Raw genomic sequence first — 25,388 nt, forward strand, 5'->3', positions numbered from 1 at the left:
GACATCGTAAGAAGATCAAAGGGAAGAATTCCAGGTCTGACAGGAATTCATGAGTAGAACTGAGTAACAGATTGAGCTATCCCTGGCAGGAAATCACACTCAAATTCCTCGTAGGGCCGGATTAGGAGTCAAAAGTAACTGTGTGTGTAGTTTGTTTTATCTTTATTTCATACATGATTTATAGGCTTGTTCATAGAGCTATATTATGGCTAGTTTAACCACAATTACTCATTTTTGCTATTTGTGATTAAACTTGTTATATATGTTATTTTGGTTATTTCTTTTGTTGTTACAAAGAACTCATACATGTTACAAAGAACACAATGTAGTAATACCCCTCTGTTACTGTTTGGAGAAGAAATGACTGAGTGGGTGGAGTGTGTGGCTGGTCAGGGTGAGTTTCTGTCCTTGCTTAAGCCTACTTGGTAGGAGTGATAGGGGATTACATGACTGGAGTGTTGAAAAGGGCACTGTCAAAGTGTAGAAGACGGAGCACCAGTATTGAAGCCTAATTCAACTGATGAAACTCCATCTGAGGCTTGGAAGTCTAGGAGAGCAGCCGCCTTAGAGCCAAGGGTGTTTAATGTCACTAGGAGTTACAATTAATCTGCTTTATGGCACACTTTACATACCGAAAATCTACGGTTCTCTGAACAAAATGGCGTCGTTATACCCAATATGCCAGGAATTAATCTTGTAAAGTAACCTACTGCTCCACTCTTCCATGTTTATATAAAAGCCCTCTGGATTTTCTGTTCTCTGGCTTATGGTTTTAAATATACTCTCAGTATCGGAAATACTCAGGCAGCCCAAACTGTTGGTAACCAGTCGATAGCGACTAATCTCTCCATTTAAATAGCTCGTGTATTGTTTTCCAATTATAGATATTTCTTCTAACTAACTTAAAACAGGTAAATCAAAGCACAGTATTTAAAAATTTCTCCAGAAGAAATCTCTGGTATATATCCCTCTCAGAAGAGGGGGAGAGATTTCTGAAACACCAGCATTCTCTTAAGATACTTGGTTCTATTACTTACTGTTATTTCTGAAGTGAACCCTTAGTAAGACTTCTAAACAAAAATCACTAAGAAGTAGCTATCTCTAAGGCATTTCTCATACAATATGATTACCAATTCATCATCATGAACTCAATTAAACATTATTGAGGATTCCATTATTATATCTATTGGATTTTCACTGCATTTTTTCATCCAGTTAACTAGGTCATTCATTTAGAAAGAGTATCAGCCACTCGATTTCAGACTCAACAAACCAAAATAAATCTACTTCAAAATAAATGTCTTTAATTTCTTGGTCACATTAAGTATGTTAGGGCCACATCCAGACACTCATGTCAGATTATAAATATATTTCTAAATCAGGCATATGCAACCTTCAATTAGTACAAAACCTATTTGGAAAAAAAATTGGCTGCTTATATATTTCTAACACCTTAAAAAAAACAAGGCACCTTATTGTAATTTCCCTTTCCAAAAGTAGTTGAAATTTTACTTAAAAGGCATGGACAGGGATTTTTTTTTCAGGAATTATTTTCATATCTTTCTTTCATTTTGTATTTTGAGACAGGTTTGATATATTTACACACCAGAATTTGATCTCTCTTCCCAGGGCCTGGGATGGGGAGGCACTCATAACTGATGAGTACATGGGCATATTTTTAGATTTCTTTACAATGAAGAAATAATAAAAACGTCCAGATTTCACCACTTGATAACTAAGTCAGGAAGTGTGGCTAAGATTGGGACTCACAAGAGACTAGTTACTGTGGTTGCTTCTCTGAACTTGACATTGCACAACACAGGAGAGTCACGTCAGTCTTTCTTTTTCTCACCACTGCCACGGCTACAGTTGGGTCTCGTTAAATTTGCTTCCTTCTTTCTAGTTTCTCTGATTTTTCCCACAAACTACTTCCAGATTCATATTCAAAAAGCAGTACTCTGATTATATTACACTTTGAATTTTGGAACTTTCAGCTTCTCCTCACTGGTGAGGTTTATCTTAGGTATAATTGCAGCTGAAAGAAACTGTTTAACTCACCTGTTTAAGGCCTGAAAAGACCTAGCCTCCATTGACATGTCTGGTTTAATGTTCACTTTACCAATAGTAAAACTAGACTCTTCTGTCATGAAATGACCCTGAACTGCCTTTTCTCTCTGCCTTGGCTCAAGTTAGTTCCCTCTCCTCGGCATGTTCTCCACCCTCACCCTCTCCTCCCACGTCCAGGACTGTCCAACTTCATCCAACTTCAGGCCCTGCCTCAAGTCTTTCCCTTCAGGAAATCTTCTGGCCCCACTAGAGGTGATCTTTCCTTTCAGAACATAGTAGCTCATGTGATGTAGCACCATATACAGCATTATGTTAGAGTTATTTGTGTACTTGTCTTATTTCTCCTAAGACATTACAAACTTTGTGAGTGGAAGGACTACCTCATTCATCTCTGCATGCCTCGCAGCAAGTAGCCTTACACGTAGGCGATGCTTTTTCTGTGCTGGCTAAATCTCAAATAAAAACACAAACCTCGGAGTAACATCTGATTTCCTTTCACCTTGTGCTTTATGTATTCAATGATCACCTGTCATCATACTGCCTGCGAGGTTTTCATATTGTAGCTCAATGTACGTCTTTTCCACCCTGTCTGCTTCTTTTACTCTGAGATTTTGTACTTCGTCTTCACTAATCTTTTTGTCATTTCTAGGTTTTTCTTCAGTCATGAATTCCTCTTCAAGGTCCACTTTGAACTTATTATCTTGACCTTGTTTAGAAGTATCAGTTATATAGAAGGAGGAAAAAGGATACACTATCACTCAGGTATAATATTCTTGGCTGCTTATTAAAAAATAAGTTGATGGATTAAGAAAAATTATTTCTGGTCATTTTAGTTTTACATTGTTTAAAAATGGATTTTTTTTTAGAAGTACTATGTAATCTAGCAATTCTACTCCTGGGTTGTATTTAGCCAAAGAAAATAAAAACATTAATTAAAAAATATACTTGTACCCCAGTGCCCATAGCAGTACTATTTACAATAGCCAAGATATGGAAGCAAGCTAAGTATAGAGAAGCTGTGGTATATATATTAAATGGAATATTATTCAACCACTAAAAAGAATGAAATTCTGCCATTTGCAGCAACATGGATGGGCCCAGAGAATATTATGTTTAGTGAAATAAGTCAGACAGAGAAAGACAAATATTCTATGTTATCATTTATATGTAGAATCTAAAAATTAAAACAAATGAATGTACAACAAAAAGGAAACAGACTCACAGATATAGAAAACAAACCCGTGGTTACCAGTGGGGAGAGAGAAGGAGGAGGGGCATGGTAAGGGTATGTACAAAACAAATAAGCCACAAGGATATATAATGCAGCACAGGAAAATATAGCCATTCTTTTGTAAAAACTTTTAAATGGAGCATAATCTATAAAACACTGAATCACAATGTGGTATACCTGAAACTAATATAATATTATAAATCACCTACACTTCAATTAAATGAATGAATGAATAAATAAGTAAATAGGATTTTTGAGATAGAAGGCTTGGATATCTACAAAGATTTGAGTTTAAACCTGAAGACATGAAGATTGTTTTTTTTTTTCCCCTTCTATTTCTAAAATAATCATAAGATGACTTCACTAGGCTAATGTTTCATATTGGCATTTACACTAATCTGTCTTGGTTCATTAAGATGCTGCCTTCTAGAAAGTTCTGCCTCTATACTAATAGTTTTTTAACTGGGTTAATAAAGAGAACATTTTGAGACAAGTGAAGTGTTTCCTATTCTTACTCCAAAAAATTGTAGAAATTGTTTGTAACCAAAATAATTTTTGGTTGCTCATACTCAGACAAAAGAATATGCAGAAACTAATGGTTCCTCTTTGCTACTATCCATATAACCTTGCTCATTCATTGCTTCTAGAATCCCACTGGTTGGTCTTTTTTGCTTTCATCAAGAGCAAGGCACTGTCATCCATGCCTTTTGAGTATACAAAAACAAGGTTTCTGTTCTTAAGATTTGTATTAGCTCTATTCAAACAGTAATAGAACTTTCATTTCTAAAACAATAATTGGTGATTACTTATCTCAAGAAATTACTTTTAAAATTTACAGGAAAAATTCTAACCTTCCCCCTCCCCAAATAACTTCAAATTAAAGGAAAAAAACCAGACATCATTCAATAGGATACACTGGGGAAAGGTATTCCTTCTGGGAATATTACCAAAAATCACAATCATTTACTGATACTGAAAATCCAAAGAGCTTACAGAATTGGCTTGTTTCCGGGCTTGGTTTATCAGTTCTTTTATCTCAGAGATGTTTTTCTTCAGGGTGTCCTCAAGTTCCTTGATGGGTTTGAGTTTATCTATTAGTCGATCAGCTTCTTGTTCTAGACTTTTCACAGTGGCATCTGCATCGGCAACTGATGGAACAAGATTAGTGCATACCACACATACATGTGCACACACAAACACACACAGGGACACACACACAGAGACACAGACACACATGCACATGTATGCACACAGACACACGCACACACAGAGAAAAGCTTAACTAAATAATTGATGGGATTTCATTTATCCACGTGACAGAAGTGAGGCCAAGAGAGTTGAAGCAGTTTGTGATGGCAGATGGAAATATTTTAGTTGGGACTCAAGCAGGTCAGAAGAAGAGAGGTTAGAGAAAGATGGCCAACACTCTGGCTTTATGATTAAGGTGAAAGTTAGCATTGAAGATCACAAATACGATAAACTTAATTCAATGCTTAATTTCTAGCTTCACCAAAAAGCTAATCTTTAGAGAATAGAACTGTAGTCATAGAATCAAAGACTTGGAAGCATCTTTAAAATCTTACCTAGTCTGTCCAAGCCAGATATATATTTAAATCAAGATTCTCACACAAAATTGGTTTTCTTTCTCTCTCTCTCTCTCTCTTTTTTTTTTTTTTTTTTTTTTTTTGGTTTTCTTTCTTTTTCTCACTTTCTTTGCACATCTTAAAGAGAAAAGCTATCAAAATGTCTTCTGGAAAACATTTCAATGGTGAACAGCCCTTAGGCTAAAGGCCTGTTATATTTTAATTAAAACTTTAATGCTGTAGCTCATTTTCATTTTGAAGAATAGTTGATTCTCCTGCTCTCTATATTAGGTTGAACCATACTAAACTGTCATTTTTTTGTAGCTAAAATTTTTAAAAGGTTGAATATTGATGATTTTAATAGGGGTTTAACCTTAAAATAATTGAATGTTATCACTGATTCAGAGATTTTCAGCATGTACTTTTCATAGGAGGACAAATAGCACATGGAAAATCAATTATTCTGTCTCTAGGATGCTGGCAGTCTTATCCAAACCATGCCATTTATTATCTGATTGAGCACAATTTGTTCTGTTTTCTGTCATTGTGACCTTGATGAAAAAGAAAAATTGCTTAAGGTCCAAGGCTACAGGCCTCGATGGACTATGAATGATCTGAGAGTTAATCCTTAAGGATGAATCAAATGTGCTCAAAAGGAAGTTATTTTAAAACTAGGTTTTAAAATAAGTATTTTGAACTCATGCTCATAAGTATGAGTTACATTGTCAGTAATGTTTAAAAAGAACACAGGTCTATTATTAACTTCGATAGAGTTGCTAACCTGAAATGAGGGTTACCGGGGTCAAAGCTCTTGTTACATAATTGTACAAACACAATTACCCTTCATTTCGTACACTTTAAGTAGACCATTGGTCCACTTTTCCACTTCCTTTAATTCCCCAATATTACTCTGATATTCTACAAATTATTCTGCGACTGAGAAAAAGTGATTTAGATTTCGATTCATGAGGAAGAGAAAAAAGGGTTAAGCTGAGACTACTTAGACAAGTAACGGGTCCTTTTCATCTAAAGCTCCCAGCTGTTTTTATCAAATGTTTCCAAATGGAACCTGGAAGTCCTCCCATCCCTGTTTTGTTTTGTTTTTCCCTCTATCTTCTGGAACAGTTGAAGTCATATGGAAACAATCTTCTCGAAGGTTTTAAAAATAAATCACCTGTGATATTGAGCCTGATGCTTTCTTGTGCAGTAGTTTTTGAAAACTTCACTTTCTTCCATAATTGTTTGTGCAAATTTTAAAATCACTTCTGAAGATAGATTTTGATAACTTAATGTTTTACTACAAAATTATCTCTCTTTTTAGGCTTTAAAATTTATTAGCCTACAGTTTTGCCAAGCCCTCTCTTACGTGTGAAATTTCCTCCCTTATCTAGTTAAAGCTCCTTCAGAACTTTGTCCATTTCTGCTTTGTTTTCCTTGATTAACCCTGTGAAGCATCTAAAAATTTTTGTCTGTATAGTCCTAAGAATCCATCACTAGGATTTATCACATCTAGTATTTTCTGTCTTCTAATTCATTAATTTTTTTCATCTTCTTTGTTTTAGTTAATTTTAGTTTGTCTGACTTACAGAATTGATTGCCTAAATTGTTTATTTCAATGCTTTTTAGTAATGTCATTGCACACAATTTCCACTTGGTCATATTTCTCAGGTTTTGATATGCTGGATTTTATTATTATTATTTTCTATTTTGCAGTTTTATTTTTGACATTGAATTTAACTATAAGATGTTTAAGAGAGAATATTTTTATATCTTAGTGCTTGCTCATTTGTTAAGATCTAATTTTATTAACTTTATTTTGTGCTTCTCCAAATATAATTCTCTTAAATTTGAGAATAATTACTTGAAAAAATGGGAGAAGCAAGCTTCAGGGGGGAAAAGCAACAATAACAATGTAGATTTAACCTATCTTAATCCTGCTGCAAAGAAATCATTTGGATTTCAGTGACTGAATTTGTGTTATCAGAAACATCATAATGTAGTTCAATCTGCAGAGGAATTCAATTTTCCACTTCTATGTGGGTAAAATAGGTACTTCACTAATTTTTCAAACACAATTGAAATATTTATATCAAATACATTCATATACTAACTTTTTGTAAGGCAAGATTCTTTCTATATATCTAGCATTAATACTGTGATGCTGGAAAGAATAGCTATCCAATATTTACAGCAATACCAAAACATGGTAACATGCAAAGCTGAAGCTTTTTGCAATAGACAATCAAGCATAAAAATTACTAGAAGGAATGCAAATAAACATATACATACTGATTTCTGCAGGTAATTTCATATGGAAGTAAAACAAAAAATAGAAAATTCATGAGAAAATATCTATAGATATTATACAGTAGTGACTGTAAAAAATGGTACTTTTCACAAGACTAATTACCAATAAGTCAGACTAGTATTACCAAGTAAAAGTCTACAAAAACAAGTCATTTAGCTGGCCATTGTTCATATTAAAAGGAGATTTATTATAATATTTTAATAAGATAGAAACAGACCCAGTTTAATTAATGTTTAGAGATATTAACTATTTCTTTTGATTGATGATAGAATCACAGAAGGTAGGGAGAAATATCTCATTATACAAAGGCCACTATCAGTTGAGAATTAATCTGAAAATGAATGAATGATATCTTAAATTATAGAATAAGTAAAAGAGAGAGAGACATTTACCTTAAAACTTATTTTCATTCATTTTTTGGGGGGGAAATATTGTGAATTGGCATGCTTCTGAACCAGTTATACAGATGGAACCTTTGAACTACAGGGTTAAGCTAACTCTAGGATTACAGAAGACAAAATTTAAAAACTGTGTATCTCCTCTTTTTCTTCCTTGAAGACATGATGAGTAATGAAGTCTTTCTCCCTAGCTCTGAGGTGCACGTTAGATTGTTTGTACTTGCTCATGAAGGAGTTAGGCTAGTCATATCTAGTATTTCACAGCATCATTAGCATTGGATATGGGGCTACATTTGAGGCTAAATTGCTGAAAAATCAGGCTCCACTCCCCAAACAGTATCTGGATTATACAGCATATAATATCAATAACAGTGTTTTTGTCATTATTTTCTACAAATGTTTTGATTCCCAATAAATATATTGGTATTATAGAAAGAGGGCTAGTCTCTTGAGAGTGACAAATACAAAGAATCTAGCATATTCTTTGGTGAAATCACATACTAAGATAACACTTCATCACTTTAAAGAATGGAAAAATATTAAAAATCATACTGTTTATCGACTACACTTAATAATTTAAATCATCATTATAGTCAGTTCTCCCACCTTTTTTCAGTAAGTCTTTATTAACTCAATATAGTTTAATGTAATATACAAAAGATGTGAAGAAATCTTGATAAATTAGATAAATGCTTTAATTTCCTGAAAATTTTAACTGACTAGAATCTAAATAATATCAATATTTTCCAATGTGAATGTGTTTCAAGTTGATACCACTTTAATATCTTGTTCTAACAGGCCTGCTAATAAGAGTGCTCCTTGACCTCTAGGTTCCATGCAATTTCACCAACTCTGAGGATATAACTTCCCAAGTATAACTGTATTTTCAATTACACTGAAGGATTAAAAAGCATGTGGGCATCCCTACACTAAATATCATGCAGCCTTTGAGAATTCCTACTTTCCTCTCAATTGGACAAAATTTGAGTAAGTAAGCACTTGGGTGGAGCTGGGAGCCTTGGATTCTGGCTCTGGAGATGCAGGCACTTAATTCCTGGGCCCTTTCAGTCTATGAAAGGAAGAGGCAGACTCCATCACTAAGAGAGTCTCTTCCTTCTCTAACAGTTATGAGTCTAGGACCCTTTAAATTGTGAAGAAATAAATGACATAATCAAAGTGAAAAAGGAGATCTTACTGTTCTTTGAAGGATCTTTTACCACAGCATTTGTTTTGGCTACGCTGTCTGCTAGCTGATTGTAATTTTTCTTCAGGCCATCAAGGTTCTGGTGGAGATCTTTAATCTGTGCTAGTACATCTTTAGCTGTGTTGTTGGCTTGTCTTGCTTTGTCTTTAACGGTTTGCAGTTTAGTGGCCGTGTCTGTCAGCAGAAGACGATATGAGAAACAAAACAAAGGGTCTAGAGTTAGTGGCTTAATCCATGCTTGTCAAAACGAGGCTGCGGCTGGCTGACCTCAGGGACACACGCTCAAAGAGAAAGGCTGAACTCTGTCTCATTCGGTTATAGCAAATGAAGCACATTTTTAGCTAAATTAAATTTTCTCCAGGACCTTTGCTATGAATGCCTGATTAGCCCTTAAAATAGCAAAGTGATTATTCTAAATGGTCACTGTGTAAGGGTATATTGTGATTTGCTGCTGAACATTATTAAAAAGAGAAATTTATCGAAATTAATCATATAGCTTCATTAAAAGTAGGTTTAAGATTTAATTTGCATTTCTAGGGTGGGGGAAAATGAATGTATTTTAATTTTAGGATGGAGAGGCTTTTTCAGGTACTAGACCATATGTCTGTATATTTATATTTGTTTTCAGCATTGGAAATTTTCTATGTACTTCCTTACTAAAAATTTAGGTTTTTTTAATGTTAAAAAAAGTAAAAATTATTAAGATTTTAATATTTCCTGTGTTGTATAAATATATGCATTTGTTTCCTTGATCATAATTTGTATAAAATACATATAGTACATATATGTATTCTTACTAGTATGCGTAGATTAGTGGTTAAGATCACAGCTTCTGAAATTAAATTGAGGGGTTCGAATCTCCTGTATTCCTCTTTTATCAATGGCCTTCGGTATACTATGTCTAAGTGTGTTCCCTGTAGAGATAATAATGCTGTTCACCTTGCAGGACTAGAATGAGGATTACATACACTTAACATAAACATATTGAGTAAGCACTCAATAAATGTTAGCAACCCTTGTTATTGTTTAACCTTATTATGCTATTAAAAATACAAAAATATTGTCCCTAAAAGAATAGTGCTTTCAGGAACTAATACCAAACATTAACTCCAAGTACTTGTAATAGGTAGAAAGATATTGCAGACATGGTTCAACTCTTCGCGTTTTTGAAAGCTGAAACGTTTAAGGAACTGAACTTTGCCAAGAAAGATGTGCTGAAGGGCAGTTGGCTCTCACCAATAACTGTAGGCACTGTAATAAACTGCAATTTTGTGGTAGTAAATCAACAGTTTAGAGAATAGTGTCTGTATGATTTTAGTCTTTCCCAGCAATATAAGATTTTCTGGGCTGAAACACGGAAAAACAATATAATAATAAGATGGCTATATTTTCCTTTTTGTAACATATTCCTATGGATGTCAGCTAAGGCAGCAAATGATGAGAAACATCACAGTGTAAAGTATGATTTAGTTTCTCATTCTCACAAAGAATTCATAAAAAGGCCTGTATCTAATAGCCTGACAACAGTACAAATATAATGTTAGAAAAAATGGTAGAAGTTAGAACATTCTTCAAAAGTTCCTATCAACTAGCAGAGTTTGCAGTGCCCTAAATGCTTACCATTTGGAATGGCTGATAATTTTTCCAGAGTGTCATTCAGAGCTCTCAAGAGATCCCTGTTTCTAACATTGGCATTTTCTAATCTGGCTGTCAAGCCATTCAGACGGTCCTCATTTTCTGTGAACAGAAAACAAAAAAGGATGACACAATTTTAATCATCTCTGAGGTTATAGCTGGATATACAATTTTAGGTTAGTTTAGTATAAAGTTAATTAAAAGCAAGAAAATTGATTCAATTAGTTTATTGGCATCTGTCCATAAATATATTTCAGATAAGAATATAAAATATGTGCTTATATGACCATTTGACATTTCAACATGTTCAACAATTACATTTTATTCTTGGTATCTGATCTTTACTTGACTTAATCTGATCGCTTCCTATGGAGAAAAAACTTTGAAAGGATTGGTCTTTATTGCATTTTTAATGATGCTTTCTTGACACCACTCCTACTAATTCCACTTATTTTAAAAATTTTATTACCAAAATGGATCGTTGGATTAGCTTTTAAAGATCTCAAATAGATATGATTGTTAAGCAGAATCTCCCAACTTTAGTAAACATCACTTATTAATATTTATTTGAAACAAATAAAAATCAAAGGAGTGGAAAAATAGCTTCTAGCACATTTCTAATAAACTTTTTTTTATAGAGAAAATGATACTTTATAAGTTGCTTCAAGTAGGCCTTATATAGGGTTTTTTTCCCTGCTACTTTAGCATGCTTTCTTTAACACTAGAATAAATCATTTATTAGAAATTATGTAATACTACAAATGTGAATTTTCCAACTTCTTTCCACCAATTTTTAATATTGTCCAAACTTCAGGTTAGTTTGTATTATCATAGTAACTAAGTATTTTAGAGTTTAGTGTAACAATATAAAGGGTGAAAGTCATGAAATCTTTTAGAGGAAAGAAAATAAAGATCCAATCTGCTGATATAAGTATGCAAATTTAGAAATTTTGCTTAGATATGTATCAAACTACAAATGTATCAAGACTGAATCTACCTTCTTTTTCTTACATCATTTAATAGTGAATGGTGGAATTAAAAAAAATGAATGTTGTAAAACCCTATGCTTCCTGCAAACCTTTTTACCTCTTCTGACTGGATAAAGCAGATAGTTTCTTGAAGGTATTTTAAATAGTTTATTATGCCATGATGTTGTTCCTTTGGGAGATGCATACTAACTGTTTAAATTAGCCCCTCAGAAATGCAAAATGTGAATAAAAGGTGGAGTCCCCAAGTAAGGAGGAGCATTGAGGAAGAATCAGGAAAGAAAGGATGCTCTCCTGATCTGGACTGGCCAACATTTAGTGATAGGCATGACCGGCAGTCACTGAGTATGCGTATGTGCCACGTTTAGGGTTCTAATCCTCACGATAACTTTTATGACGTATGTGCGGTTATCATCTCCATTTAACAAATGAGGAAATTGAGCCTTAGAGAATTTACATCAGTTTCTTAAGGTCACATGATTAGTAAACGATAGACTTGGCATTCAAATCCACACAGTCTGATTCCAGATATTATGCTCTTTAATGCATTCTACTGGAGGATTGGTAGTCACAACCAGGAGTCAGTGGAGCATATTAGATAGCAGGGCTCTTCCCCACCACCTGCTCCCCATCCTTTTCCCTTCTCTCCTTCCTCCCTCTCATTTTCTTCTTTGTTGCCTTAAAAAAAAAAATTGGTCATGGTAAAAAAAAAAAAACCTTATGAGCCTCACATAAGCAACATATATACAATCAAACTGGAATAATTTGGAGAGGATTAGCAATGCCCATTTGTAAAACCACAGACAAATGTGCAAAGTGTTCCATATTTTTAAGGACAATCAGCAAAATATAAGAATAGGTAGTTCACAATAAAATAAATAAAAACAATCAATCACCCAATAAAACAAAGCACCCAATATCATCATAAAAAATACAAAGCAAAGGAACTGTGAGATATCATTTCTCATCTATCAGAATGGGAAAAGTCAAATGTCTGATAATGCCAAGTGTTTGCAAGAGTGTTGGTGCAAGTGCAAACTGATGTCATTATTTAAAGAGTAATTCAATACATTTATTAGAATTTTAAGTAGACATGTATCTGGCCCAGCAAGTCCACTGACAGAAATTTACCCTATAGATACTTGTAAAAGTATATCAATATATATCTTCTAGAATATTCATTAGATCTTTATATTTAATAGCAAAAAAAGGGAAATAGCAAAAATGCTCAGTATCGGGGATCGTTTGTCTCAATATGGCATACGCACACAATGATATATATGCAGTCTTTAAAAAGAATTAGATGAGTAAGCGCAGATATGGAAAAAAAAACCCCTAAGACCTTTCCATGCAAAGATGCAAGGGCCACCATATACATATGTTGACACATATAAAAAATTTTTGGCAGGATGGGGTCCAGCGGTGGGTAGGTGGGGAAGAACGTCCCAGAGAGCCTTGACAGTATTTACAGCAGATAAAAACTAGGAGCAGAAAAAGTAAGGAAGTTAACCGTGGTGTGAGGGGCAGTTTACTAAAACCTTTCATTTTAGATCTGGTTAAATTGTTTTCCCTGTGCAAATATTTCTGCTCTTTTATTTAAAACAGTTAAAAAAATAAGAGACTTAAATTGGGGAAGACTGTTATCTGCCAACACCAAAACTGTTGTTCTCATCACTTTCCTGGTACCCAGAGTGGGTAGATCAGGAGAGACTGTATCTTGCAGAACAGAGCCAGAACAGCCTTGATTTCATTGTGTGTCCACCCCTTGTAGAGGGAGTGCATTTGGCTTCTTGGAAGAACTGAACAAGCCACTGGCAGCTTGGAGAACAATCCTTGCCTTTATTGGCCTTCATCTGGAAAGAACAGCAAAGGGAAGGGAAGATAGGTGGAGAATTCTGAACCATCAGTGTTCTGGATATAAAAAAGAGTACTGAGCATATTAATTAATGATTCACTCCAATTCATATCAGGGTTTTATAGGCAGACAAATTTCACCACTGTTATACTACAGTAATAGAAGCACAGAATATTGTTTGAGGCATCTGCTTTTAAGTTCCAAGCTAAAGACCTGCTGAAAAACAAAGCATAAAATATTCCAGCAAAGCCTGGCTTTAAAACATCAGTATGTCCATTTCAGTCACTAAGACATTATTATTTTCAATTCTAGTCCTTCAAAACATACTTTCCAAGTGATTAGATTTTCTCCTCTGTCAGTCACAATTCATCTTTCTTTTGATACTGCTGTTATTTTTCACTGTACTAAAATAAAATCTTTGAATAGGTTTTATAAAGAATATTTTCTGAAATAAAGACAGTCTGATTATGACTGTGATAGCTATATGAATTCCCTGAGAATAGTTAAAGGCTGCTCTTTTGATATTAACTTGGAAGTCTTCATCAATTAAGGAAATGGTACAATACAAATTTCATTTCTTAGTTTCTTGATTGGATTTGATTTTTTAAAATAATGAAACATTCAAAATGTTCTGGCAAACAAGGCATTCATGTATAGTGAAAAAAACCATTAATTTAAAGGGCATTGCTTGGTTTATACTATTTTATGAATTCTGACAGCAAATACTGGCTGAACAATCAGGCCAATTATTCAGAAGAAAGATTGATCTGAAGAACATTGTTACTGCCATCCCTCAAGTTCCAAAGCAGTAATTTTGTTCCTCTGCTTTTTGTACTAGAATGTCAAGATGTGAATATTCTGAGCCTGTTCTGATTTCTTTGTTTTAGCTATTTAACTCTGATTTCTTTTTAACTTATCCTTTCTTACATTCTGATTGTTTTTTCTGAAGTAATTTTTGGAATTTTTCAAACCAATTCTAAACATTTTATGACTTTGTCAGTCTGATTCTTCAGATGAATAGAAGTTGTGTACAGAAAAGAACTGCAGATTTTTAAATGGAAAATTTACAAAATGATAGCCATGAAAATCTAGAAAAATAAGCACTCCAAGGCTGGCTTTAAATGAAAATACATACGAGGCAGAGGTATCTACAATCAAAATGTGAGAAAGAACCCACGTGGTATAGTCTGAACTGTAACATGGCCAAAGAAACAGAATTGTTAGTAGTAAAAAAAAAAAAAATCCAACCCAATTCATTACTTGTGATTTTTTGAGAAGAAGAAAGGCACCCAAATTGTAATCCATAGTGCCATCTTGTCCATTTTACTCTCCTCATTTCTTCAGTTTTCTTATTTATTAGCTGTAGCCAAGTCACTCATCTTCTCTCTAGATATCACACCCGCCAAACCTCAAAGGCTACACAGATATACCCCAGCTTTGGTTCTCCCTTTCTCATCTGGTCCTCACATGTTAGAAGACAAATGTCTAGGCATGGGTTTGGCAGAGGCAGAGCTCATAAAGCGAGGGTAAGAAGCAGAGCAGCCAGGACAGACTGTGAACGTGTCTGACAATATCACTCCCCTTTGTTGCATAACCATTGGCATTGAGCGAGGCAGACATATTCAAAATGAAAATCACCAGACAGAGTTATAAGTTACTTCCATTAATAATATGCATTGACTCATGTTGACCTTGTTCCTGGCACTGTGCTAAATATGTATTAGAGTTTAGTTTACTTAGAATTGGTAACATTGAACTCTGCTCTGTAATATCTCAAAATAAAGCTGTTACAAGTTATTTCTCTGATTATTAATGTCTTTTAAAAAATCCTAGCCATTAGAAAACGTAGCATGATTGGTGCAATAAAATAATTACAGGATTTAGAGTTGGAAGATGTGGGTTCAAGTGTCATTTCCATCCCTTTTACATGTGTAAAATGAAGATAACACCTTCCTTCATATGACTGATACGAGAAATAAATTAATTGAAGGATGTAAGACAAAGTGTTGGATTTATCACAGGCAGTTAGTAAATGATAACAAAATAATTCTTCTTGGTTTAATAATTGTCCTGGTGTGTTTGCCAGTTTTCAATAATGTTATTTATGATTAGCTACCTTCTGTGTTTAAACTGCATAGTCCAGAATCTAAATTTGTCTATTTCCTTTTTATATTTCTTGAATATATGTATATAGCCCTAATTTTCAAGTGTAAGTGTAAGGATGATTTTTATAGATTTTAAGGCGAGTGTTCTATTTTGGCTATTCAAACTTATATAGTTAAGTTCCTCAAATGCAATTTTTTATTTTTTATGAACATGAACACACTACAGATAAATACCTTGAGAGAATTCCTCATTCACAAAGGTGAATTTTGTAGAACTGTTTTTAATTTTGAAGGGATTTAGTTAAATGGAATCTACTGCCAAATTGCCATCTGGATAACATTTTGCAAAGAAAATCTTCATTACCATGACATTTGTCTTATGATCTACTACTTGCATTCGATATCAGTTCTGATTTGCTCCTTTACCAAAAATGGAGGAATATCCTCTTTAAGATTTCTTTGTAAAAAAAAATTTTACAAGGCTACAAATATACTTCATCTTTTGTTCTAGATGCTCCTTCTAAGTTAGAGAATAGGTTAATCTCTGCAGTGCTTCCATATGCAGTTCTGAAGCAGAAAGTTTGGAATAGGCAAGGGGTCTGTATGAGGTCATGTGGAAACCTTGATTTTGACCTTTCCGGTAGTGAGAGATTCCTGCTACTCTTATCCATTCAGTCATTCATTCATCCATCAAACATTTGTTAGGGCCATGAATGTTAATGTGTCACCTTCTGCACTGCAGCAGAAGCCCAGAGGTTTTTGTCCAGCAGTGGTTAAAAGCATCAGCTTTGGAGCCAGACTAACTTGGACTAAAGTGTTGACTTCACTCTCTCTCTCTCTCTCTCTCTCTCTCTCTCTCTCTCTGTCTCTATGCTGTTTATTCAAATTGTTAGTATTTCTTCGACTTAAATGATTTTGTTTTACATACCAAAGGTAACCAATGACTAAATTATATAATATGTGATTGCTTTATACAATTTATTAATTTTATTATATTACATTATATTTTTATCTTTGGATATTTTAAGAATATAAGGGGTACAATTTCTCTCAAGTAACTTTACTATAATTTTCATTCACTTATGTAGTCCTTTGTCTTCTTAATATTGAGACCTCCAAAGACTTAAGATATCAGGATAGAGAGGAGTCCTGTCTTCAGCCAGTAGAATGAAAAATCAAAATGACCAGACATGGAAAACTCCACGTGGTTCCTCTAGGACCAGCTCTAAATAAAGCCTGACTGTAGGCCTGAGGCTGGTTCTGTGTTGGCCAGTAAGGTATTCTAAAAGATATTGAATTTAAATACTTTTGAAGTAAGACAAGCACTCTGGTTCCAATAGTTCCTTCTCTTCCATGTCTGGCCACTATTTTGCCACTTTTCATTTGAATTCCTAAACTGAGTCCAACTCACTTTAACTTTCTCTGTCTTCTCTATTCACACTCCCAAAGAGGAACTAAAACTCTGTATGAGGAATCACCAGTTTCTACAGGAAAAGGTTGTTTTGTTCCCCAGACTTCAGTGGGCTAGGGGATCTAGGCTTGATTTCATCCATTTAGTCTAAGATTATTTTTTGTCAGTGGAAAGGGTTTTGTTTTTCTTTCACATGTTCACCTACGGGAAGGCTGATTCTGGCAAGCGGCAGTGTGCAAATTCAAAAGGAGTATATTTTTAATAATATAAAAATGCCCTAGAAAAAATTTAATTCCTATATCATACTTTGTTTAACATCATTGCAATATTCCTGTTTATTCTCTTTTTTCTGATCTGAAATAATAACACAGATTCTTAACAGGCTAGTAATTGCAAGTATATTATACTCATGATCGCAAAACCATTCTGATACACTTGTCTAGACTTATTGACTCAGTGTCTGGAGGATCATAGTATAGAAGGAAAGTATGGATTAATTTGATTAAAATTAATGTTTGAAATAACTCTGGCACTGTGCTGTCATGCAATTACTGATTCCACGTTTTTGGGCTTAGGAATAGATCTTTTCATTCCATATGAATGGTCATCATTCCCATTTTACAGAAATGTTATCTATTTGTTCCTAAGTAATTAAATAATTTCACTTATTTTGGGCAAGGATAAAAAGTAGGGATAAATTAAGAAGTAAATAAAATTGAAAAGTTATTCCATATAAGATATATGATTGTAAAATCTTAGTATTTTTCAGACTTCTAATATACCATCCCTACTTCATTCCTTGTCCTGTACACTTTCCATGAGAACCTCAACTGGCTATTTTATAGACAAAATCTCTTGCCAATCTGAAAAATAGTATTAATTCACCCGGTGGCATTCATTTATCTTCTCTTTTGATCATCAGTTTGGACCAAGCCCCACATCCATCAACAAAACAATTTTTATCTCCATGGACATTCAATCAATTCAATGTAGACTGGCTTCAAATCTCAGATGCGCACAAGGGCAAATTTACTTTTAACAAATGTATATTCAAGAATTAAAAAGCAAAACAAATTGCCCCTGGCAAGTTTAGACTCCCCCAAGGCAAGGACAGCATAAAAATGGCAGGGAGCAGCACTAAGTCATTCCTGACTAATGCTCACAAACTAACTGGATATTACTGAATCGAATCAAGTAACAAATTAGAGATATGGAGGGTATGCTGGCCCACCATTTTTATTCCTTCATAGGAAAAGAGGCACCATAGAGAGAAATGACTAAATCTCGATTTTAATAGCTGCTGTCAAGTATTTTGCTCTGTAGGGCCTACTTCAGCAGTTCCTGGTGGTAATATATGGCATTTCCCTGATTAACAGCCATTTTATAACTTGTATAAGTGGCCACAAATCAGGGGAAATGTCATAATGTAGCAAGAAAACACTCCCATCTTCGTCAGAGCCTTGGCTTGGATTTCTGGAGGAATTATTACTTGAGTAGTTTGTGGGTTTTCATTACTTTAAATAATGTACTACCTGAAGTACAGAAGAAGACATTCAAACTAATGAACATTTCTGTCACCTAACCCTTTCTACCATGCCAGGTCCTAAGATTTCTTTTCCCCTTAGAAAAACATTCCTAAAAATGGAATTCTTTTTTTCATTTTTATAACATCAGGGTTTGGGAGGAAAGAGAGGCAAGGGCAGGGCTGGGAGTGGGTGAGGTGACTCAGGTATTCATGTCAGGTGTGAAATTCAAAGGGGCACAAAACTCAGTGATCCAGATAAAACTGTTTTAATGCAGTATTTTTAAAAAATCAAAATTAATTCAAGGAAGATCAATAATGGGCAAACTGTTAAACTTTTAAATAAAAACAGAATCTAACTCCAAACTTGCATGGCTCACCTCACTCACTTCACCCTGGTCCCAGCTCTGAGCAAGGACTTTGCAGAGGAAGGAGCGATGGCAAAGTAGAGATCAATGCAACTTGTCTGATAGGAAAACAGGTTTTGACCGTGTAGTTACTCTTTAGGTTGTAGTAAGTGCAATCTCTTGCACTGAATCATGTATATAAGGGGTCATATTTTACCTGTGGTACATAATCCGAAGCATTTTACTATCAGAGTGCCGTCCATAACGGGGACAGAACTTGTAATTCCATATCAGCCTCTAGTGGAGACCAAGGACTATCAGCTTAGAGCATGACAGATATAAATGATGATAAAACCTCTTCTCCTTCCAAGGTTAGTAAAGATCAACACTGTTCTTTTATTTTAAAAATATGCTTATTTCCTGATTTGAGATAGTCATTGTGATACTATACACTAGAAATGCAAATGTTAAAAAGAAGATCCTGTGGCTGTCCTCAAGAAGATGGAACCTAAGTCCATGGTGGCAGAGAAAGGGAGGCACAGAGAAGGGGCATGTGATTCAGACGGGGGCGCTAGATTTCCTGCAGAAGATCTGAGTGACATTTGAGTGAAATCTTGAAGGTCTGGTAGAAGGTGTTGAATGAAAAAGAAAGAGGGAGGCTGAAGTGTTCCAGAGAGAATTAACACCATGAAACTTGGAGGCTTGGAGGGGCAGCGCATTTTTCAAAGGACACGAATATTTCAGTAAGGTTGGGGAGCTAGATGCAAGACAGAAAATGGTGAGGAATGAGACTGAAGATGGAAACAGGAGGCAACTCAAATGAGAAACAGGAGACAGTGGAATGAAATAATAAATACAATAGCTTATCTAGAGAGTGGCTATAGTGAATAATATATTTTTAACGCAAAACCCATAATATATCAGGGTAGATATTTTATGACCTTTGATTCTTGAATTAGGAATAAAATACACAAAAATATGTATAAAAAGGTGTGGAACCTTTGAGACATGTGCCCCACTAAATCAGAAGTTTCACAAGGACAATTATATTACATCTGCCTGATTCACTTCTGAAGAAAAACAAAAGGTAGTGTTGGGCGACCTTTAAAACTTATCATACTTTAAAAGTTACCAATACTTTAGATACAAGTGAACTGATGCTACAGAAATTAGGTTTAAAAAATAAAAGTATTTCCCAGTACCAAATGAATGTGAAGACAAAATACTATAAAAGTGATGAGATAGTTTACTTGCACTAAATCCAGATATAAAATTAATCATAAAAACCATGCTGCAAACAATTACACGTTTCTAATAGTGTGATAAAATATCCTACAAATTACAACTACAATTAACCTGAAAATAATAATAAAGAGAGGTCACACTAACCTTTTACATCATTTGCTAACTTCTTGGCTTCATTAAGAATCCCGAAGCTTTTCTGAAGAGAGCCTTTGGCACCTTCCTTTAATGAACCCTGAGGACCTGTTGCCTGTGGACAGAAAAAGAAGCGTCACATATTTAAATCCATTGAATTATGGAGTAGAGATATCTAGCAGGCAATTGGTATACTGAGTTTACCTTCAGAAAAATATTCTGGGCGACATATGTAGAATTGTAAATGATCAGCACATGTTCATGATTAAAGTCAGGGGACTCTACTGGGAGAAGAGAAGAAGGCCTAGGACAGAACACATAGGAATCCCAACATTCAAGGGCAGAAAGTGGCAAGGTGACTGGGATTCCAGAGCGGACAAAGAGAAACCAGGAGAGCATGAGACTATGGAAATCAGGAGATACAGAAGTGGCTCAGAGTCTGACGACTGGCAGTGTTGCAAGGTCATAAACTGGTCAGCACCATCAAGCGCTGGAGAATGGTCAAGCAAATTAAGAATGAAACACATCCACTGACTTCATCCCTAACACATCTCACTTGAGTTGCAGAGTAAGTGGGGGAGCATTTCGGGTCCCTGGGTGTTGAAATGAGGAAGACCACTGCTCTTTTTTTTTTTTTTTTTTTAATGCATCTCAAAAGTACTAGGGCAAAACAAAATCTTCTAAATGATGATCTCTGAGCCACAATCGTGTCCTAGCAAAAATGTATTTGCTGAGGCTTGGATTAAAAGAGGTGACACAAAAAGAATAGAAAAGGATCATCTCATTTGAATGTTTAGTTATGCATTTTAATAGTGTTTGCTCCTCAGGAATCATTATGTAATACATTAATTCCAAGAGATAAATCCAATAGGCTCTTAATGTAAATTTTAAATTGGAAAGTATTTCAGGGTTCAATGAGAGCTAGAGAATGCTAAACACTTACCGTTGAAGTTAAAGATCTGATCTCAGGTTAGCCCAGACATAACCCTCTTCAAAGACATGTCCAGTGCCTTAATAACATTTTTTTAATCAGTCATAGTATTTGAGCATTAAACTAGGAAAGATTACAGAACTTGCTACTGTTGTGGTAAAACTTGTTTTAAGGTATTATTCCAACAGTTATCACTTAAATAATCTATTACTCACAGAACAGCTTGATTATATAATTACCATGATATTTACAAAAGGATATATTGGAAATACCTACATAAATAAAAGGAGACATTTGCCTTTATATCGAGTGCTTGCAAAAAGAGCTGTCTGACAACTCTGGCAAATTATTCTGTGGAAAATGGACACTCTCTTCAACTGAGAACACAGAAATTCTTAGTCCTACAGTTTCTCTGGGGAATTAGATACAGTAACATCACGTAAATGTTATTTTCTTGAAAAAGAGGCAAGAGTGTCAATATAAATGGCAGAAATCCAATGTACCTTACTTTAAAAAAAAAACAAAACCTCCATTACCCACTCAGGTTCTATATTTGTTCCAAATTTACATGCCATTCTTATTCCCTTGGTTACAGGTTTCCTAAATCAAAATAGATTAGAGAAAGGAAATTACAAAGAAAGAAAGATGAAGGTTCTCTAAACAGGCACCTGAAAGTAGTGACAGCTGACAATCTGACAGTGAAGAAAGAGAAAACCAACAAGTAGAGAGATGAATTTTTAAAGCTCAGGAGTTCAAGTCAATTTGGATAAGTTGAAGTAGGTTTCAGTAGATGCCAATATTATCATAGTAAAACAACTAATGTTGACAACGATGATCCTGAGTCATCAGGATGATATTGGTCATTCCTAATACTAGATGAAGGGAAGAAGAAAGGAAGGAAAGAAGGAAGGAAGGAAAGAAGGAAGGAAGGAAGGTAGGAAGGAAAAGAAGAATCTTTTTGCATAGCCTTGAGGTGTGAATTCCTTTCTACAAGAACATAATCTTAAGAGCATTTAAAATTTTAAAGCTAATCTTGGATATGCAAAGTGAGGCACAGGGTGTAAAGGAGGAAGAGAGAATTGACTTGCTGTGTGTAAGAAAATTAATGAAAGGAGGTGAGAGAGGGAAGAGGGAGGAGGGCCAGACAGCGGGGGAAGAGGCCAAAGTCTGAGCTGTGGAAATTGTGAAGGGACCACAAACAGTGATGCACAATATTCATTTTTTTCTACTTTTTTCTACTTTTCAACAGTTTTATTGAGGTATAAACTTCATATATTAAAAATGTACAATTTGATATGTTTTGACTAAATACACTTATGAAACCATCACCACAATCAAGGCAGAGAACATACCCACCATTTCTTTTCAATCCCTCCCTTCTACTCCTCCTTGTCTTTCTCCATCTCCACACAGCAGAGTGTTTTCCATCACTATTAGTTTGCATTTTTTAGAAATTTATATAAATAGAACCAATCAGTATGCACTCTTTTTTTGTCTGGCTTTCATTCAGCATAACTATTTTGACATTTATCCTTGCCCTGTGTGTGTCAACATATGATCCCTCTTTTATTTATATGGATATGCCCCAATCTATTTCTTCATTCCCCTCAGATGGACATTCGGATTATTTCTAGCTTTGACTATTCTAAATAGGTTTGCTGTGAACATTCGTGTACAAATCTTTGCAAGAACATCTGCCTTCATTTCTCTCAGAGTGAACACCTATAAGTGGAGTGGCTAGATTATGTGGTGGATGTATGTCTACATTTTTAAGAAACTATCAACACATTTTCCAAATTATTTGTACTATTTTAAATTCCCACCAGCAGTGCATGAGACTTACACTTGCCTCTATATCCTTGTCAATACCTTATATAGTCAGTCTTAAAATTTGAGACATTCTAATAGGCGTGTACATCATTTTGGTTTTATTTTGCATTTTCCTTGTGATTAACAATGTTGAGCATCTTTTCATGTGTTTATTTATCATATTCTGTGACAAAGTCTGTTTACATCTTTAGTCCAAGTTTTTATTAGGTTATTTGTTCTTACTGAGTTTTGAAAGATATTTATGCATAATATGGATACAAATCCTTCATCAGATACGTAGTTTGTAAATATATTCTTCTAGTTTGTAGCTTGTCTTAATAAATGTTTGGATTCAATTGTTATAACTTTGTCAACAATTTTTACATCTATGTTCACGAGGGATAGTGGCCTATAATTTCTTTTTTTTAGTATCTTGTCTGGCTTGGATCATAGTAATACTCGCCTTATGGAATGAGGTAGGATGCATTCTCCTCTTCAGTTCTCTGAAGAATTTGTTGCTTCCTTCTTTAAATGTTTGGTGGAATTCACCAGTGAAGTCACTTGGAACCGAATTTTGTGTGTTTGTGTGTGTGTGAAGGTTTTTAACTAAAAATTCAATTCTTTAATGAATATAGTGCTATTCAAGTTATTTATTTATGAGTGAGTTTTGGTAGTTTGTGATTTTCAAATAATTCGTCCATTTCATTCAAATTGTTGAATTTTTGGCATAAAGTTGTTCATAATTTTCTCTTATTATCCTTTACTGTCTGCAGAAGTCGTTGTGATTTCACCTCTTTCATTTCTGATGTTGGATTTTGGTGACCTTTCTGAATTTTTCTGATCAGTATGACTGGATGATTATCCATTTATTGGTCTTCCATTAGACCTCTGCACTGTCATCCAGTAACACGACTGAGTCCTGACTCCAGTCCATCTGCTGATAAACTTCCCCACTGCTAATTTCCCATGTTGCATTTACAAGTCCCGCCTGCCTTTTGGTTCCAGGCATCTCGTCTTTCCTGTTTTTCAGGAAGCCAAGGATTTCTTCCTGGATTTAGTCAACTACTCCTTTCTCAGATGTACGGTATATATTTGAGAATGTAGAAGATACAGGAGCAACAAGGTAAGGAAAGACAGGAGGTAGGGAATTCTGATGTGTGGATGGGGAGCAAGTATTTCAGTTGCAAAGGACTATAGATTTTAAGAAGGGTGGTGTGAAGAAGTGAGGCTGTTATGTGGGTTGGAGTCGGTTTCTAGAATTGGAATGTCAGACTAAGGAAACCGGACAAGCAATATGAAGCCACGGAAAGTTTCTGAGTAGGAATGTATAATGAGAGCCTTAGTCCAAGAAGATGAAGTGCGCAGCTGTGTGGGAGGAAAAGGAGATATCATTTGGCTATTGTAACAGTACGCGCCAGAGGAAAGAGAGCTGTAACCTTAGGCCAGGGCTTTGGAAATGAGAGGTTTGGGTTCAAGAGATGGGGAGGAATATGACAGGTTTCAATGTTTCAAGAAGCATTCCAAAATATTAAGAGCTGATTGCATTCAGTTGTCAGCTACAAGCAGTATACCAACAATCCAGGTTTAAAAGATAAGTCTTTCATATGATAACAGAATGGAAAACACTAACATGTTATGGATGAACAGAACTGTTTCAATTCAGTGGAATTTGGAGAGTTCCTTTTCCAACATTGCTTAGTAAGTTATTGAAGCACATCAACAATATCAGGACAGGTGATGAAGCAGCATTTTCCAAGCTAATTGTACTTCATACATATTTATAAGCATCACATCTGAGTTTCTGAGCTGTGTCTACAGCATATGTGAAATATAAATGAGGTTCTTAGAGTTGCAAGATATTTTGTTTCTTGCTTTTTAGAGATTGTATTTTTAGAGATAAGTTCTCTCTGTGTGTAATATACAAATATACATATTTGTATGTAAAAATTATATAAAACCTTTTATTATAAATATAAAAAATAGGAGCTATTATTATATGTACGTTGCTGTATGTTTTATTAATTAAAATCATTTATAGAAAATGTGAGATAATTTAAAGCATCATCAGAGAAGGAAAGATATAGGAAAAAATACAATGACAAAGTCTATAAAGATTTGACAGAGGCTTGGCACTTACTTGGCTTTTAATATATGTTAGTTTTTTCTTTCTACTATTTGTTAAATATTCATAGTGACTTGTTAAGGCACCATGTCATTGATTAATAGATGAATGAATTGATTGGTTTACTCAATAAATGTTTTTTAGCTATCTCAAGCACCAGAGTAAGTTCTGATTATTCACAGGTAAAAAGACTCTGCTTTCTCTAATGGAACCACAGTGGAGTAGGGAGACAAACAAAAAAGAATCCCTAATAAAGATAATAATTACTGCCATAATGGAGCATGGAAATATCTAAGTGTTTTGTTTTCAGAGGAGGCTCTCTTAGGGAAACGAGATGTGAAGGTGAGACCTGAAGTTAAGTTTTTCAGGATGGTAAACCTACATCCCAGTGACTTATTATTTAAATAAGCAAATTTAAAAGTTTTGTTTAATTTCTATATTATGTTTTTATTGTTTTTCTTAATATTCCTCAAATAACTTCTTTATTAGAAATAAAT

General features: G+C 34.6%; 1 protein-coding gene across 1 annotated transcript in view; it reads right to left on the reverse strand.

Annotated features, from left to right (window-relative positions):
* LAMA2 (laminin subunit alpha 2) overlaps nucleotides 1–25,388 on the reverse strand; it is a 516,774-nt gene that overhangs the window by 62,419 nt on the left and 428,967 nt on the right. Inside the window, exons 41-45 of the mRNA XM_045524726.2 lie at nucleotides 20,042–20,144; nucleotides 10,412–10,528; nucleotides 8,783–8,965; nucleotides 7,171–7,176; nucleotides 4,292–4,446 (exon numbers count right to left, since the gene is read on the reverse strand). Of these exons, the coding sequence (XP_045380682.1) occupies nucleotides 4,292–4,446; nucleotides 7,171–7,176; nucleotides 8,783–8,965; nucleotides 10,412–10,528; nucleotides 20,042–20,144 (564 nt within the window). The remainder of the gene's footprint in view (nucleotides 1–4,291; nucleotides 4,447–7,170; nucleotides 7,177–8,782; nucleotides 8,966–10,411; nucleotides 10,529–20,041; nucleotides 20,145–25,388) is intronic.

Source organism: Camelus bactrianus, chromosome 8 (genome assembly GCF_048773025.1).
Source record: "Camelus bactrianus isolate YW-2024 breed Bactrian camel chromosome 8, ASM4877302v1, whole genome shotgun sequence".
Lineage (NCBI taxonomy): Eukaryota > Metazoa > Chordata > Mammalia > Artiodactyla > Camelidae > Camelus > Camelus bactrianus.